This window comes from Poecilia reticulata, linkage group LG12 (genome assembly GCF_000633615.1).
Source record: "Poecilia reticulata strain Guanapo linkage group LG12, Guppy_female_1.0+MT, whole genome shotgun sequence".
Lineage (NCBI taxonomy): Eukaryota > Metazoa > Chordata > Actinopteri > Cyprinodontiformes > Poeciliidae > Poecilia > Poecilia reticulata.
The window spans coordinates 22,207,494-22,223,140 of NC_024342.1; the positions used below are offsets into that span (position 1 = coordinate 22,207,494).

General features: G+C 37.8%; 1 protein-coding gene across 4 annotated transcripts in view; it reads left to right on the forward strand.

The window, feature by feature from the left end:
* The window catches only part of akna (AT-hook transcription factor), a 30,815-nt gene that overhangs the window by 7,026 nt on the left and 8,142 nt on the right, over positions 1–15,647 (forward strand). Inside the window, exons 1-13 of one of the 4 annotated variants that reach the window (XM_008424636.1) lie at positions 1,332–1,467; positions 4,778–5,145; positions 6,078–6,510; positions 7,634–7,928; positions 9,324–9,398; positions 10,913–11,054; positions 11,151–11,239; positions 11,316–11,375; positions 11,449–11,570; positions 11,916–12,309; positions 13,446–13,621; positions 13,806–13,952; positions 14,635–14,848. In XM_008424636.1, coding sequence (XP_008422858.1) covers positions 4,833–5,145; positions 6,078–6,510; positions 7,634–7,928; positions 9,324–9,398; positions 10,913–11,054; positions 11,151–11,239; positions 11,316–11,375; positions 11,449–11,570; positions 11,916–12,309; positions 13,446–13,621; positions 13,806–13,952; positions 14,635–14,848 — 2,460 coding nt within the window. In that variant the 5' untranslated portion in view covers positions 1,332–1,467; positions 4,778–4,832. Of the gene's footprint in view, positions 1–1,331; positions 1,468–4,777; positions 5,146–6,077; positions 6,511–7,633; positions 7,929–9,323; positions 9,399–10,912; positions 11,055–11,150; positions 11,240–11,315; positions 11,376–11,448; positions 11,571–11,915; positions 12,310–13,445; positions 13,622–13,805; positions 13,953–14,634; positions 14,849–15,647 lie in introns of those variants that run through there. The other 3 variants (XM_017307684.1, XM_008424638.1, XM_008424637.2) reach the window with 3 other exon arrangements.

The window sequence follows — 15,647 nt, forward strand, 5'->3', positions numbered from 1 at the left end:
GTGTGCGTGCGTGTGTGTGTGTGTGTGTGTGTGTGTGTGTGTGTGTGTGTGTGTGGCCTTAGGGAAACAGATGACACGTCCCGTCAGGTAGAGAAGAGGAAATATGGAAGAAAAGGAAAAATATTCAGCCTGATTTTTCACTGCTAATGGATGAAGGTTAACATCCATCCATCATCTGCATCCCCCAGGTGTCAAACTGAAGGCTCGGGGGGCCAAAACCGGCCCGCCGTAGCGTTTTATATATAACACATGTGTGCCTAAATATTATTTTACAAGTCAAATCAAAACAGTTTTTATGTGTTTATCCAGATCCATAAACTTTTTTTGCTCTAATGCATTAATGTGAGTGTACTGCAAATTTTCTGCAAAAATGATCAAGAACATCGGGTTTAAGTGATGGCACCTCCCACCTGTAGGTGGCCATGTGTCTTACTTCTACTACTCTGCTGCCTCAGCTTTATGAAAAACATGACAAAAAGTCACATTTACTGTCTTACATAAGTACTAATACTGTTCATTTTTTGAAAATATTTCTAAACTAGCAACAAAAGTCAATAATTCCCCCACACACCCAGAACAAAATCAGAAAATCCTGGAGGGACGCTGTACTTTTTCATTAATCTCATCAATGAAGTATTATGAAGTATTTCTACTCTTACTTGAGTTAAATGTCTGGATTTTCTACCCCCTGAATGAAAAACAAACACGTTTTATACTTAAATAAACTGATTTGGAAAACATTTATTTTGCCTCATTTTGTTATTTTTTGTTACTTCTATGAATTATTGTGATTTTGGTCCTTAAAATACCAAAATTTCCGTTTAACTTTGTATGTTGTTCCATCTGATGATTAAATTATTGATAATTTCATCAGTTTCTCAGTACTTGAGTAGACTTTCTACCAAAAACGTTTTCACTTTTACTTTATATATATTTGTATTTATATTTGCTAATCATTTATTTGATTTTAAAACTTATTTGGAAGAGTATAAATATCAAATTGTTATTAAACAGTGTTCCCTTGTGGCGTCGCTTAGTAACTACATTTTCTAAGGTATATTCATGAAAGACATATCCCGCCTCCTTTTAACATAATAACCAATCACAACTCAGGTTGACTTGGAAAGGTTTTATGCCCTCTGCGCTGACTGTAAGGTAAACACTACCTGCAATCTCCAGAAATCCAGCATGTATTTCAGAAAATCGTTGGAAAATATTTAGTTTTTAAAGCACACTAATGCTGTAAATCATGTGAATGGTATGCTTGCGTCGATAATTTGGCCAATAAATACCTGCAAGTCATAACTTAGGGCGAAAATTAACCCGTTTACTCTTCTTGGGGGTAATTAGCCTTCCAGGCAGCAGAATCAATGTTGCGCTCTGGACTGGTGATAATTGGCTTTCTAAATGTCACCTGTGTCAAAGTTGTCTGGAGGAAAGACGTCCTGTAACATTTTGTAAAACAAGGTAACGCCGTTTTTCTGTCAAAATTAATCTTGGAATGGGCTGGAGACATTTATTTTTAACTGTAACTTGCTGTCCGTGTTGTAAACCGTAACGAACTTTTGCACTGCTAGCTAACGGTTTTCTGTGACGCACTTTCTCGTTGATGCTGGGTGACGAATTATATACATTTTTTTGTGTCTTTTAACTTCCAGTGAGTAGTTCTCAGTGGGTGGTTGGTTTGTTGTGGTGTGAATGCCATGGAGACACGGAGGGGTGGGGCTTTCATTTGGTCTTTTCTTTTTTTTTWGTTTTATGGTTTCTAGGCAACGAGCCGCTGCTGTAAAAACCTGCATTTTGCATATAATCTGCTGCTCCTTTCTTTGCTAGTTGATAATAAATTAAGTTTTTATGCTGTTTGTGTTACAAAGGTTTGCATTAACTAGTCACTCAGTTTCATTTATTTGAGCAACAGTCCTGAAAAAATACACATTTTTAGAAAGTAGTTTTACTGCACCACACTATTTACTACTGCTAATAAATCTTAATTACCTAATATAAGTGTTGGTTTTATAAGTTTATATTGGGGAAAAATATTTGGGACAGCTTTTTTTTTTAATCAAAATGACAAAAAACACCCAAACAATAAAGTGTAGAAATGACCAGAATATTTATTTTAAAGTCTGCTGAACATAAAAATGTGTTTTAAAAGTGTTTTAATCTTTTTTTATTAATCGTTCAATTCAGTAGCTGTTGAAATAATATATTCTCACCAGATTGCAGCTTCAGACTTTCAATTTAATCTACAAATACAGACCATCTGGCAAATTCCTTTCAAATTGTATTATTTCATTTAGCATTAATTTAAATATTGGCCAAGCAAAATATGTTGGATGTTATTTCATTGGTCCACTTCAGGGTTTAAGACAGTTTTGGATTTTTCATTATAGTTTAGATTTATTTTGTTGTTACTTTTTGTCTAATTCTGTTAGTTTTAATTAGCTTTTAAGAGTGGTTTTGGTAGATTTTATTAGTTCAAATATTGTTTAGTTTTTATTATTTATAGTAGCAATTTTAGCTTTTTCATAACTTGGTGAATTTTCTTTGCCGAAATGAAAAAGGTGAAAGTTATTATGAAGTATTACCAACGTAACATTTCTGGATTTTCTCCCCCCTGAATGAAAAACAAACATGTTTTAACCTAAAATTCACCAGACGCAGACACACACCTGCAGTTTCTGTTGTTAACGTTTTTTATTGAAAGAAACATTTTCAGTGGCCTGATTTTGTTATTTTATTTTTTATTATATTATTTATATGAATCAGTTGGGTTCTTAAAATACCAAAATTTACATTTAACTTTATATGTTGGTCCATCTGATGATGTAATTTTTAAATATTAAATGATTGATAATTTGATCAGTTTCTCAGTAAATACTTTTTGACTATTATTTGACGGATACTTTTTACTTTTATTTCGATAAAAGTATACTTGAGTAAAATTTTTCTATTCCCTGCCTTTAAATACCATTTTTATTTATTTCAGTTAACGAAAATATTTTCTGAATTTTTTTATTTATTTCGTCAGTTTTAGTAACCTTTAGTAACATTGGTCCACTTGCGTGAGCGTCCAGTGTCCTCGGCTCTGCTTGGTGAACCATAAGGAGATTATCAGTCAAATATCTGAGCCGCCTATCGGGCCGTGCTTCGCCCCATCCTTCCTCCTGTCTGTGTTTAATCTACCTGCATTTTTATTTTTTCCTCAACATGTCCTGATTTCTCCACCATTTGAACAAAAAAAATCGGTTTTATTTGCCTTTTTTTTCACCCTTAATTTCTTGAACGTCCATCCAAGATGGCGGCTCCCTGAATGTCAGCTGGTTAGCGTTGTAGATGTATGCTGGTGATGGGGGTCAGTTGGGTGTCAGTGAAGCCCCCTGTGGGGTTTAGAGCAGATTAACCCCCATATGGCGGCTCAGATAAACCCTCAGTTCTGCAGGGAGATTGAACGAGTCAACAGGTGAGCTTTTATGTTTTTACTGATAAGACACTAGATTTTAAAGTCGGCCGCTCCGTGGGGTTTTATTCTAGCAACACAGCAGCAAATGTTAATCTTAGTTCCTCGTAATGCAAACAAGACTGAACTAAATAAAACAATGAGGGTAATAATAAGGCGTTAGATAAACATCTATATTAATCCCTTTGAGGTCACATGATACGGCAGGCACATTGTGACGCTTTTTTTGTCTGGCATCTTGAATTTATTACCTACATTATCACCAAACTACACGTCTTATAAAATGACATATTTTATGTCTGTTCTATGCAGTCTTAGAGGATTACTGATCTGTAATCAGTAAAAATCTGATGACCGTTTAGCTGTGCARATAAATGCTTTCAGAAAACAAGACAAACAAAACTTCTGCTTGTACTTTACTGCTTTTAAAATTGTGTGGCCATTTATTGTTTTTTCTTAACGCAGGTTTTGTTTCGTTTGGTATCATTTGTCTGTCTCCCTTTGATTAATGAAAATTATTATTTTGATTAATAATTAAAATCTTAAAAATAACAAATTCTTGTTATAATTATACTAATAATTAAAAAAAAATCATTAGTCTATTTTAATTTTCTTGTATATTTTTATTCAAGAAAATATTTTTCGTTTTGCTTTTTTTAAATTGATTTTTGTTTTTCTTATCTAGAATATAATATCATTTATTGATCCCCAAGGGGAAATTGCTTATTTGTTCACAAGCTACTGCATCCAAAGTGATAAGCATTAGTAAATACAATATAACCATAGGCGATTACACAATTTTAAATGTATTTTTAAAAAAATTAACAATATATTACAAATGTTACATTTGTTTATTTACAGAGGAAATTAAGTATATTTATTTTAATTGAGTGAATATATACCAAAATAGCTGTCCGTTGACAAACATTCACTTTTGTTCATTTTTTCTTTCCAGAGGGCCAAATATGCCACCATCCAATAATTGTGGCCAAATACATAAATGTGATCATTTTATATAAAATTCAATGTATATTTAAAAGCTCAACATATGGAAATTACTAATATTGATACATTACACAGGTATGATAAAAAAATGTTATTTTATTGTGGCACTTATAGCCTTCCACAGTTTAAATTGACAAGTTTGCCATAAATCAGCAAAGAAAAAAAACATGAAATGATTACTTAACCATATAATCAACATCAGAAATAAATACATAACTTGTTGAATTTCAGCACTTTTGACCTTCTGTATTTCAATTCCGTTATCTGTATCTTAATGAAGCGTCACTGCATCGGTTTCTGTTGGTACCACAGAATCTGAGAAAGATGCTCCGTGTGCTGGACTGAGAAGCTGAGACTTTAGGACTGAATGGACAGAAGAAGAAACAGACCCGGGGTTCTGCACTGGACTCAGTCGCCCATCCAAGAGTCTCCCTCCTCCGTGCTTACATCCGACGACTCCTGGGAGGAGGACGGCAATGGCAATGCCAAAGAGGAAGAGGATGACTTCTTCAGGGAGATGAATGAAGACGGCATCATTGGGCTGTCGGAGGCCCTGGAGGAGTGGGAATTGGGGAACCCGTGTGGCGATCCTTGCTCCCCAGAGGACACGGTTCCTAGTGGAGGCAACAAGGATTCGCCTCTAAAATCCTCAGGAGACGATCTTCAACCCCGGCCAGCCCGTGAGTTTATTCCTCCTGGAAATGTATTCTGCTTTCAAGTTCTCGTTTTTAGACTAAATGATTAAATATTCGAAATATTTTAAAGAGGAACTATTACGATTAAAATTAACTCTGCATGTTTTTGTACTTCTATTTGGGTCTTAACTGCTTCTAAAAACTCATTTTTGGCAATAAGTTAAAGTTGTTTGGTGTCTTGAAAATGAGCCGTTTCAAAATCCCCAACTTCCTTGGTTGGTGTTGCTAGGTAACCAGTGTTACATCCTACCTGTTACATAAAAGCGTAACAGGTAGCATGTTTGGTCAACTGGTTTTACCGTTATATGCGCTGTACAATGGCTGCTGGAAATGTTAAGTGTTTTGTTGGTGACTTCCAGAAACCACTTGCTGCAACATTGCTTTTTGTGCAGGAGGCTCTACTAATGCTTTTCAAAGATGTGTGGTTGTATAATTACGCATCTGTTTGCAGCCATTTTCATATACGAGTGTAAACTTTGGGTTGGGGGCATGGCCAGCAGCAGCTTATCTGGATTTAAAGTGACAGGACACCCTAAAACGCCTCAAATCTAGTTATCTAAGAATGATTTTGAACAAAGATGTTTTGTATCGCCCATAGATCCATTATAACCTTTTCAAAGACGCATAATGGATCACATTTAAATGTTTAATCCAAAATTATATTCAGCTTCAGAATTAAATCTGTTTATTTTTGTAAATCTAAGCTTGTACTTGTTTAGTAGAATGGTTTTCTGTTGCATTTTAATAACTTCTTACAAATTAAGTTTGAAACTGTAAAAAAAAAAAAAAAATTTGAGAAACCATTTTGTAAATTATTGCGTAAAAAGAGCTAGTTTATAAGAAGTATTTGTTAATGTCAGCCTCTTTTATGTAAAAGTACTTTTTAATGTTTTCTTCCTCCGTTTGTTGCGACGTAGCAGCAGCTGAAAACCCAGAGCCTGGCGGTCTGGCCTCTGAGTCCACGGTCACCTCCTCCTTTTCTCCTCACCTTTCCACGTTCACCGAGGAGGACCTGACGGCTGCTTCAGGGATCGAAAAAGAAACCCTCCCAGACACAGAAACAGAGTCTTACTGCAGCAGTGTGAGGTCCAGCGCATCGCGCCTGGAGCTGAAGCTCAGCGGTTCCCCTCGGGCAGCTGTGGCCCTTTCTGAACAAGTTGTGTTGGAGAATATTTCTTCAGAAGGATCAGAGAAGCAGAAGCAGAAAGGTGGACTCCCTGCTGAAGCTCTGAAGTCCAGGACGTGTTCCCTCGGCAAAGCCAAGAACGGCTCTGCAGAGTCCAGAGGTTGTGACAGAAACATGAAAGCTGCTGGAGCCAGAAGTAACCCTGCAGGAACGGACGAGCTCAGGTGGGATCATCTGTTGTTGTCAGTAGGAAATCTTCCTCAATATTCTGCTAATGTCTAAAAAACAACAGCGACATTTCACAACTTCTGTAATTACATTAAGTGAAAAATTTAATTAATATTGCCCGTTCACACGATAAGACGTTAAAAGTCCCAGATGTAAACAGTTACAGAGTTTCCCCCAGAAAACTTGCTAAATCCATTGGTGGCGTCTCGCTACGGCTGCCCTCCAGCAAAGAATCATTACCAGGAAATGTGAAAATATGACCAGATAATATGTGTTGTACATTATTTTGACTTTATTTCAAACAAATAAAATTACGTAGAGAATCTTTAACACAATGACAAATGTCACAATGCTTTAATAATAAAAAAACCTGCAGACATTGACAATATTGGTGTTAAGAAAAAAATTAATTTATACATAAATGGGTGAAATGAAACAGTGCTGATGTGTTATACGTAGTTCTCATGTGACATCGCACTTTAGGCAACTTTGTAACCGGCAGCCATCTTGGCAGGCAGTTGCTATGGAGTTGCTATGGCAACAATAAACAAGCCACAAGCTTAGAGCTTGCTCTGGTCTCGTTCCTATAAACACCGTTCCTACTTATAAACAGTAAAAGTTTATTACGAGTACTACTTGATCACAAATTTTGAGTACTCTACCCACCGCTGTGTAATACAAAGATAAATATCAGTGATATTTGCTGTAGTACTTAAAAGGCTATTATTTTGGAGCGTCTACATAAGCAGCGTTTGAGACGTTTTGGTAGTCAGTGATTTTACACAAGAGCCAACTGCATATTATTCGGAAAAAAAACACAAACAAACCATCTCTCTACTACTTCCTGTTGTCTTCTTTGTCGTTTCTGTCAGTAGTAACATCCAATTGTTGATCATGTAACTCAAGTGATGTGAAAAAGTGTACTGCTGAAAAACCACGTTATTCTATAGAACAAACATTTTTTGCTGTAAAATGTCATTTATTTAATTTCCCCCGAAATCGGAGTGTTTCCATTAAGCAAATTTATTTTTGTAATTTCAAGCTGAGCAATTTTGATTAATGAAAATGCAGCTACTGACATCTCATATCTTGGCTTTCATTTTTGTTTTTCCTTTTCAGGAGAGCACCACTGTCTCATCAAACCCCAAACTTCTCGAAGGTGGAACCCAGGATTCATTTCCCTAAGCAAGGCTACAAGCCTCCGAAAGGCAGGAAGTCGTTAGAGAGAGCCACGACGTCGCCGCAGCCCCCCATCGTGTTTAAATCCCCCGCCGACATCGTTCAGGAAGTCCTGTTCAACATTGACGGATCCTCCTCCTGTGATATCAACACGTCCACCAAGGCTGCCAGCTCCACCGTCCCTCCAGAGTTCAGGTGTCGGCATCAGGCCACCACTCTGCTGCAACAGCTGCAGGTACGAGCTGGAGGAAGCGCGTCTCAGCTAGCGGCCTACTGCAAACCTGACTTGCTCGGTGTGCACGATGGTGAAAACGGCAGGGAAATGATACTTAAAGGTTGGGTAATATTAACATCATGGAGAAGCATTGTCGGAATAATGGGCTGAAGACATTGTGTAGGAAAGGGGAGGAGCTTCTTAAAGAGACAGAGACCCAATTTCAAGGTTTTAAATTAAGGCACAATATTATGTAAAATTGACTTTTTTGACCTGTACATTGTGTTACATTGTTGTTCCCTCATCAAAACAAACCTGGAGTGTTGCTTTCATGCATGTTTGAGGAATCCTTTAATCACCATGGCAACCATTCAGCTGGGCAAAACGCCTGGGTGGACCTAGCCCCTCCTCCGAGGCGCAGCTCCTCCACTCAGCTCCTTCAGACTAGCCAACAGCAATTAGCAAACGTCTGGTGGAAATGCTGAGCACATCAAGCGAGCCACCTGTCAGTTCAGCGCTGCTAAAAATGTTTTAAAGGGCTAATGGAGGAGCCATGTTGGGACGACCTCCTGAAGGCGAAGCTTCAGAAAGAGCAGGAGTTTTTAAAGAGACAGAGGCCCAATTTCAAGGCATTAATTTACTATATAAAACTTATTTTAGGTCATAGTTGATGTATACGACATTTTTGTATCAGCTGAAGTTAACATAGTTACTTGGTTGTGCTATAAAATGACATTAATACACTTTAAAAACACAAACATACCAAGTGTTTTTTCTAGATTCTACAAATTTGGGAACGTTATTTATTTCATAGAGGGAGCAACACCTATTAATCAACATGAATACGTCATGTAAAGGTGTCAGATTAACCCAGAGAGGCTCATTTTCATCTGTAGCCTCCTAATCTGCTGATGGACGGGATTAAAAAATACAGTTAACATGCATAGCAAACAGACATGACTTATGATTTACAGTGAGCATTTATAACAATATTAAAACAAGTCACATCCGTAAGAAGAAAACATTATTTCATTTAAAGATTACTCAAGGTAGGAGTACAATTTAGATTATCTATTAATAAGTGCTTAAGTAAAACTGTTAAACTTTCTTGAAGAGGATTTAAGTACAATTCAAGTTGCAAGTACAATCTGGAGGAAGTGCGTCTCAGCTAGCAGCCTACTGCAAACCTTAAAGTACATTTAAAAAAACAACAATGTGGGAAAGACTTTTTTTTTTCCCATTATTAAAACGTTATGTTACTTCATCTATGCGTTTATTAATCCCTCAGTGGATTCATTCATCCTTCAGAAATTATTTTACTTTATTTCAGCTAACTTCCTTTTATAGTCCAACAGTTTTGTTTTCCAGAACAAAACTGCTCAGAGGAATATCCACTCACTTTGTGTCGCTGTGCAGGAAGACTACGACAGGCTGCTGACCAAGTACGCGGAGGCGGAGAACACCATCGATCGTCTCCGTCTGGAAGCAAAGGTAGTTCATCTCTCAGGCCGTTTCTCATATTTGAACCTTTGTGTTTTCTCAGGAAAGCATCGCTTAGTAATGATGTGATTTATCACTGATCCCACTTTTAAAACAATGACTGCAGTCTCGTTTCCCAAAATTGCTTTTAGATTGAAGATTAGACGGAAGATTTTAGATTGAAATTAAAAAGAAAAATTAAATCCAGCTGCCTTTGGTTATTTTATTTGACCACTCAGTGAAATATTGTGTCCAGTTTTATTCTTGTTCCAAGATGGCGCCTTAACCACAGCTGAGTGCAAACAAATCACATTACAGGTGAACATTATGGTAGTTTGTTGAAGGTTTGCATCTTTTTAAAGTTGCATCCAACTTTTTATTGGTGAAAAACAAGTTATTTTGTCAGAAAGGTGTGTTAAATCACAAGCTGAAACATTGTGTGTCTTGTAGAAGAATCCCACTTCATTTTAATTTATGTAAAAGGAAAATTCAGTTCAAATACACTGCAAAAACACAAAATCTTACCAAGTACTTTGGTTTAGTTTCCATTGCAAATATCTTGGTACTCTTGAAATAAGAGAAAACTAAATCCCAACTGAATACTGAACAAGAAATCTGGGCTTATTTTAAGTCAATAATTTATTGGTATTGATGGAAAAGTTCACTAAAAACACTGAACTAATCTGCCAGTGGAACAACTAGTTTTCATCAAACATGTAATGAATTACTGACTTAAAACAAGCTCATGTTTCTTGCTGAAAAATTTAAGCAAATGTTGTCTCAATTCAAGTGTATTAAAAGATGTTTCCACTAGAAACTAAACCAGAACTACATATTTTGTTTATTTCAGCACGTACTTTATTTACCCAAAAAGGAAATCAAATGTTGCAACTCAGATCATCCGAGTATCTTCTAAGAGATTCTCCAGCACTAATCAGCCTTATTACTATGATTTCTGCCTGTTGCCATTAAACTTTCTATTAAATAAGAAATTAATCTAAGTTTCTCTGCACTCATTTATAGATTATTTTTAGATTAACATATTTGTATTTATTTATTTTTTATGAATTTATTTATATTCAGTCATATTGAATTACTTTCATCACTATATATATGTTGTAAACTTAATCTCTTATGGTTATATTTACATAATTAATATTTAACACTATAGATGCAGTAGCAATTTCCCCTTGGGAATCAATAAAACATATTCTATTCTAATTAAAAATAAAAATAAATCTTGGCCTGTCGTAAAGTTGACCTGAATTCAAAGTACAAATAAATGGAGGCTGTAAAACAAGATGGCAGCTTTGGTGAAATTTATTCAGATTTTTAAAAAAAACATTCAATATTCAAAAACCAAAAACTCGATTAATCAGTAAAAATTGATTAATCGCCCAATCCTACCTTTACTTTAACATTCAATTCCTGGAGATAAAATGTGTGAGTGAGCCAAATTGTGAAGCAGAATTAGATGTTTGGAAGCAGGTGATTTATCTTTTTTTTTTTTTTTTTTTCTTGTGCAGGTGAACCTGGACTCTGAGCTTCCGAAGGCCGGCCACGCCGTGCTTGCTGGGCTGAACCAGACGGCTTCAAAACTCTTGAAGATGGATTTATTTTATCCTCACAGAGCTATGACCGGCTCTCCTGGACGAGCTACTCATCAGGGTAAAACCGTCGCCTGCTGCCTCTTTCTAATCTGATTCGTTTCTACAAAGGGAACTGAAGGAATGCGTTTCTGTAACCAGCCTGTTTGTTGAACAGAAAAGTTAGACGCCTCTTCTTTGCCATCCGACTTCGGACAACAACTCTCCAACATCCTCTTCACTCAGTCTGAGAAGTTCCTTCAGCAGGTAACAAAAAGAACTAGAGCAAAAACAAAGTTCTGCCAATAGGACTTATAAATTTTAATTTGGATTTTTTTCCCAGGTGCAAACTTTTGAGGATCTCCTTAAGAATGATAAACTCGCATCCTTAGAAGAATTAAAGGTGAGAGCAAACTGAGCTTTGTTCAGTGATCTGTCTGGATGCCGTTTTTCCAACTTGAGCCGTTTCTGTCCAGTGCGGCGTTTCTCAGCTCTACGAAGGGCTGAACTCTCTAGAGAGAGGATACCTTCTGGCTCGAGATGAGCACAAACTCCTGCAGCAGAAGGGACTGGAAACCCAACATTTTGACCCCGAACGGTGAGCAGGAGAGCCACACAGAGGTTTAATAATCACTTATTCTGACGATTAATCAATTAATCAAATAGAAAAAAAGGGGCACATTATGCAGATTTAACCATAACCTTATTTTATAAAATATTACAGATGCAATTAAGCAAAACTTTGTACAGTTATGGCTTAGTTACTGCTCTTAGCAATAACAGAGTTGTCTGTTTACTCCAGTTAATGATTAATCGATTACTAAATTAGTTGACGATTATTTCAATATTTGATTAATCACGATTAATTATTTCTGCCCTAAAAACTTTTTTCCAGTTTCTTGGCATTCGGTGTGTTTCACAGAGGTTTTTTTGTGTGTTTTAGGACCCTGGAGAGCCTGATCTTTCAGTGCGGGCTGCGGATGGAGGATCTGAAGGAGCAGGTGGAGCAGGTGGAGCAGGTTCAGCTGAACCGGACTGAGCATCAGGAGCCGATTCAGCTGGAATCGGTTCAGGAGAAGCAGATTGAGCAGGTGGAGAAGATTCAGCTGGAGTTGGTTCAGCAGAAGCAGACTCGGCAGGAACCGATTCAGCAGCAGGATCCAATTCAGCTGCTGCTGGTTCAGCAAGAGCAGATTGAGCAGAATCAGATTCAGCAGCAGGAGTTGATTCAGCAAGAGGTTCAGCAGCACAAAGCTGTTGCTTCTTGTCGTTCTTCACCTCCTCTGACCTCCTCATGTGATCCGTCTGAAGGAGAAGTGACCCAGACTCAGCTGCAGGTTCCAACACTTTCTTCTTTCTGCCTGTTAAGGCTTCGCATCTCTGAACGTAACAGACAATCAGAAAACGTCTTTGAAGTTGGAGACGTATTTCCTGTATAATTAGGAGTAGGAAGGTCACATTCAGTAATAAATCTGAGACTCTATTAGTGATTTTATTTATTTAGTTCAGCTGATATTATGCAAGAATTATTCAACCAAAATGGGGCTGAAGCTCGCGGTTATTTTAGTAATCAATTATTCTGGCAATTAATTGATTTTTTCTGATGATTAATCGCAAAGAATTGGCATTTTAAAAATGGAAAAAATGCAAATACAAAAACAATTCAGTTCTTTTTAAAATAAGAGATAAACATTTTATTACCTAAAACATAAAGACAACATTCCTTTAGTGTGCACTGTGACCATTTGTTGCAAATGATCAATTTGCAGCTAAAAATCAGTACGGTGTTAGGCTAATTTTATAAATTATTTATTCTATTTACTTGAACAGTAAAAAGTTTCTTAACAAGATTAATAATTTTTTTTTAAGAATATGATCCAGGTGCAGTTAAAACTAGCAGTTGAGTTTTGGGTGGAACAAAGTTTTTAATATCATAAATGCAAAATGTATATATTTTATAAGGTTTTGGTGAAACTGCTGCCCTGAATATGTTGCTCTTTCAGTAACATTTTGTGAGTTTCTGTTCTCCAGTTAACGATTAATTGATAACTAAATTAGCTGACAATTATTTCAGCAATTGATTAATCGTGATTAATCACAGGTTTGTGTGTTAACTCAAACTCTAATCACAGTTTCTAAGCAATTTTAAGAATGCTTTTCAAATGTGCAGTATTGTTTTTTTTTTCCAAACATTGATTTGAATAATCAATATTAATCTTAATAACCCTGATTGTTTAATAGTCATTTTCCTATAATTTTAAGATGCTTCAGTATCTTGTGTTAGGAAAGGAATATGGAGGTTAAATCCAGAAGAAATTTCTTCATGAAAACTAAAAACTTTTTATGTTATGTGTAATTCTGACCATAGTTTTTTAATTAAATTAAAATATTTATATTAAATGTCATTAAAAAAATGAAGGTGTTCATGTGTTTTATGTGTAACACATGTAAAACCGCCCTCCTCTCCTTTCAGAGTCCGTCTTCCCAGACTGGTTCTGGTTCCGCAGCAGAGGTGGAGATAAACTCAGCTTGTAAAAAGAGTGAGGAAGAGGAAGATGGGGCTGAAGACAACCTCATGTCTCTCTACTTGAGATCTTTGTCTAGAAGGGGCAAATGGGATGAGTTTGAACAATCTGATTCGCTGGATTAGTAAGTGGAGTTTCGCTGACTTGAGCGTCTTGTTTTGTTTCTAAACATTCCCAGAAAATCAAAGTGACCAGATCTGATGATCGGTAGCCATTTTGGATGTGAATGGAGAATAAAAATGAATCTTTTTCCACTCCTTCAGCATGTTTACATTGTTGTTGTTTTAATTAATTTTTCCTGTGATTAGCTGCCGAAAACGGAAGGAGTGTTTCTTAGTTCCCAAACCGGGGTCCTCTCTTTTTTCAAACTCGCCTACGAAACACGGAGGAGAGAAAGAAGAGCAGAAAGGTTGGAGAAATGGAAACGGCGAAGCCAAGGAAACTTTTGCACAGAGGTGAGTCAAGGTTAAATCACGACTCCTACTGTTCTGCTGATTCTGAACTGATGTTTCTGTCAAATCTGAAGGTAACCTATTATGCAAAATTCACATTTTATATGTTTTTATGCTTCCATTTGGGTCTCAACTGCTTCTGAAAACCAAAGTTTTTTGCTGTCTGGAGAACGAGGCGTTTCAAAAACCTCCCGATTGTTAAGGCACTGAGCCGTTGCCTAGCAACCCAGGCAGAACTCCAGCACTTTTGTTCAGCTGGTTTTACAATAGCTGTACAATGGCTGCTGGAATAGAGAAGTGTTTTGTTGCCGACTTGACATCCAAAAACCACTGGCTGCATTTTTGTTGATTGTGCAGGAGGCCCCACTTCTGCTTGTCAAAGATGTGCGGTTGTATAAATGCGAATCTGTTGGCAGCCATTTTCACCTGCGACTGTAAACGTTGAGTTGGGGGGGCGTGGCCAGCTGCATCTCACCTGGATTTAAAGTGACAGAGACTGCAAAACACCTGAAATCTCATTAACACGAATGATTTTGGTCAAAAATGGAATGAACATATTTTGTATCATAACTTGTTAAGGGGGAGCATAACATGTTGAAAGGGGTGTGAATATTTCTGAAAAGCGTTTTTTAACGTTTTTATTTTTCAGGTTTAGACAATTTTACCCACTAACCTGTTTCTGTAGCAGAAAAGTGGAATCGGACGTCGACTCTCTGTGGTGCAATAAGACCAGCCTTCCCTCCTGCAGCCCGCCCTCCACCTCGCCTGCTGCTTCGGCCCGCAGCAGGAAACGTTTGGAGCGGAGCAGCAGCCTGAGCAGCGCCTGCAGCCTGGCGGACAGAGCGCCAGAGTGGAGGAGCTGCAAGGTCCAGACAGGAAGCAGGCGGGTCCTGTCACAGGTCAGTGCTGACTGCCGCAGGGGGTAACAGGAAGGTCACGCAGGGGCTGACCTTCCTGTTACCAGCAGATCTAAGATCAGCTTAGGCCCCGTTTACACGACAACGATTTCGGGGGAAAACGGAAGAGTTTTGTTGCGTTTGTAGTGTGCATTTACACGAAACCACCGAATGTTTTCTCTAACAACGGCACAGATTGAAAACGGGTTCCAGACCAGCTCATGCATAGTATGACGCAAAACATAGCTGCTTCCTACAATCCACAGAAGAAGAAGAAACTACTCACAATGCTGGTGTTACCGTTTCCCCATCAGATTCGGTTCCCTCAGCGTCTCTTCACCGCTCCGCACCGCCCAGGTGGCAAAATACACGGCTGCTTGTTCAGCGCTCTTATGTAGAGAACTACGGACCAGGACCAGCCCGGCTCCAGACGAGTTTAACAGGAGGGGCACCGACTTATTTTGGGGGGCAAAATGAATCTACGTAGCTGAACATAGACAACAACACCAGCAGCTTACAGGCTACTTGTTAACAAGCTTAACGGCTGTATTGATATTAGCCAGTCATCTTTTAGCTACCATCACCTGCATCCAACAGCTTTACTCAACTCAGTCGGTTAGTTCGGGGGCAAAACTGTGCAGTTATTTACGTTTTGCTGGGTTGCTGCCATGATTCTAACACACACCTGCGCAGCAGCAKCAGGTCTCCTTCGCTGCCTCACAGGTGTAAACCCAGCGCAAGCGTCTCAGCGTTCATGTTGCGTTTGAAGGCGGCTCGGAAAAACAGGTTACGACTTGTTAGC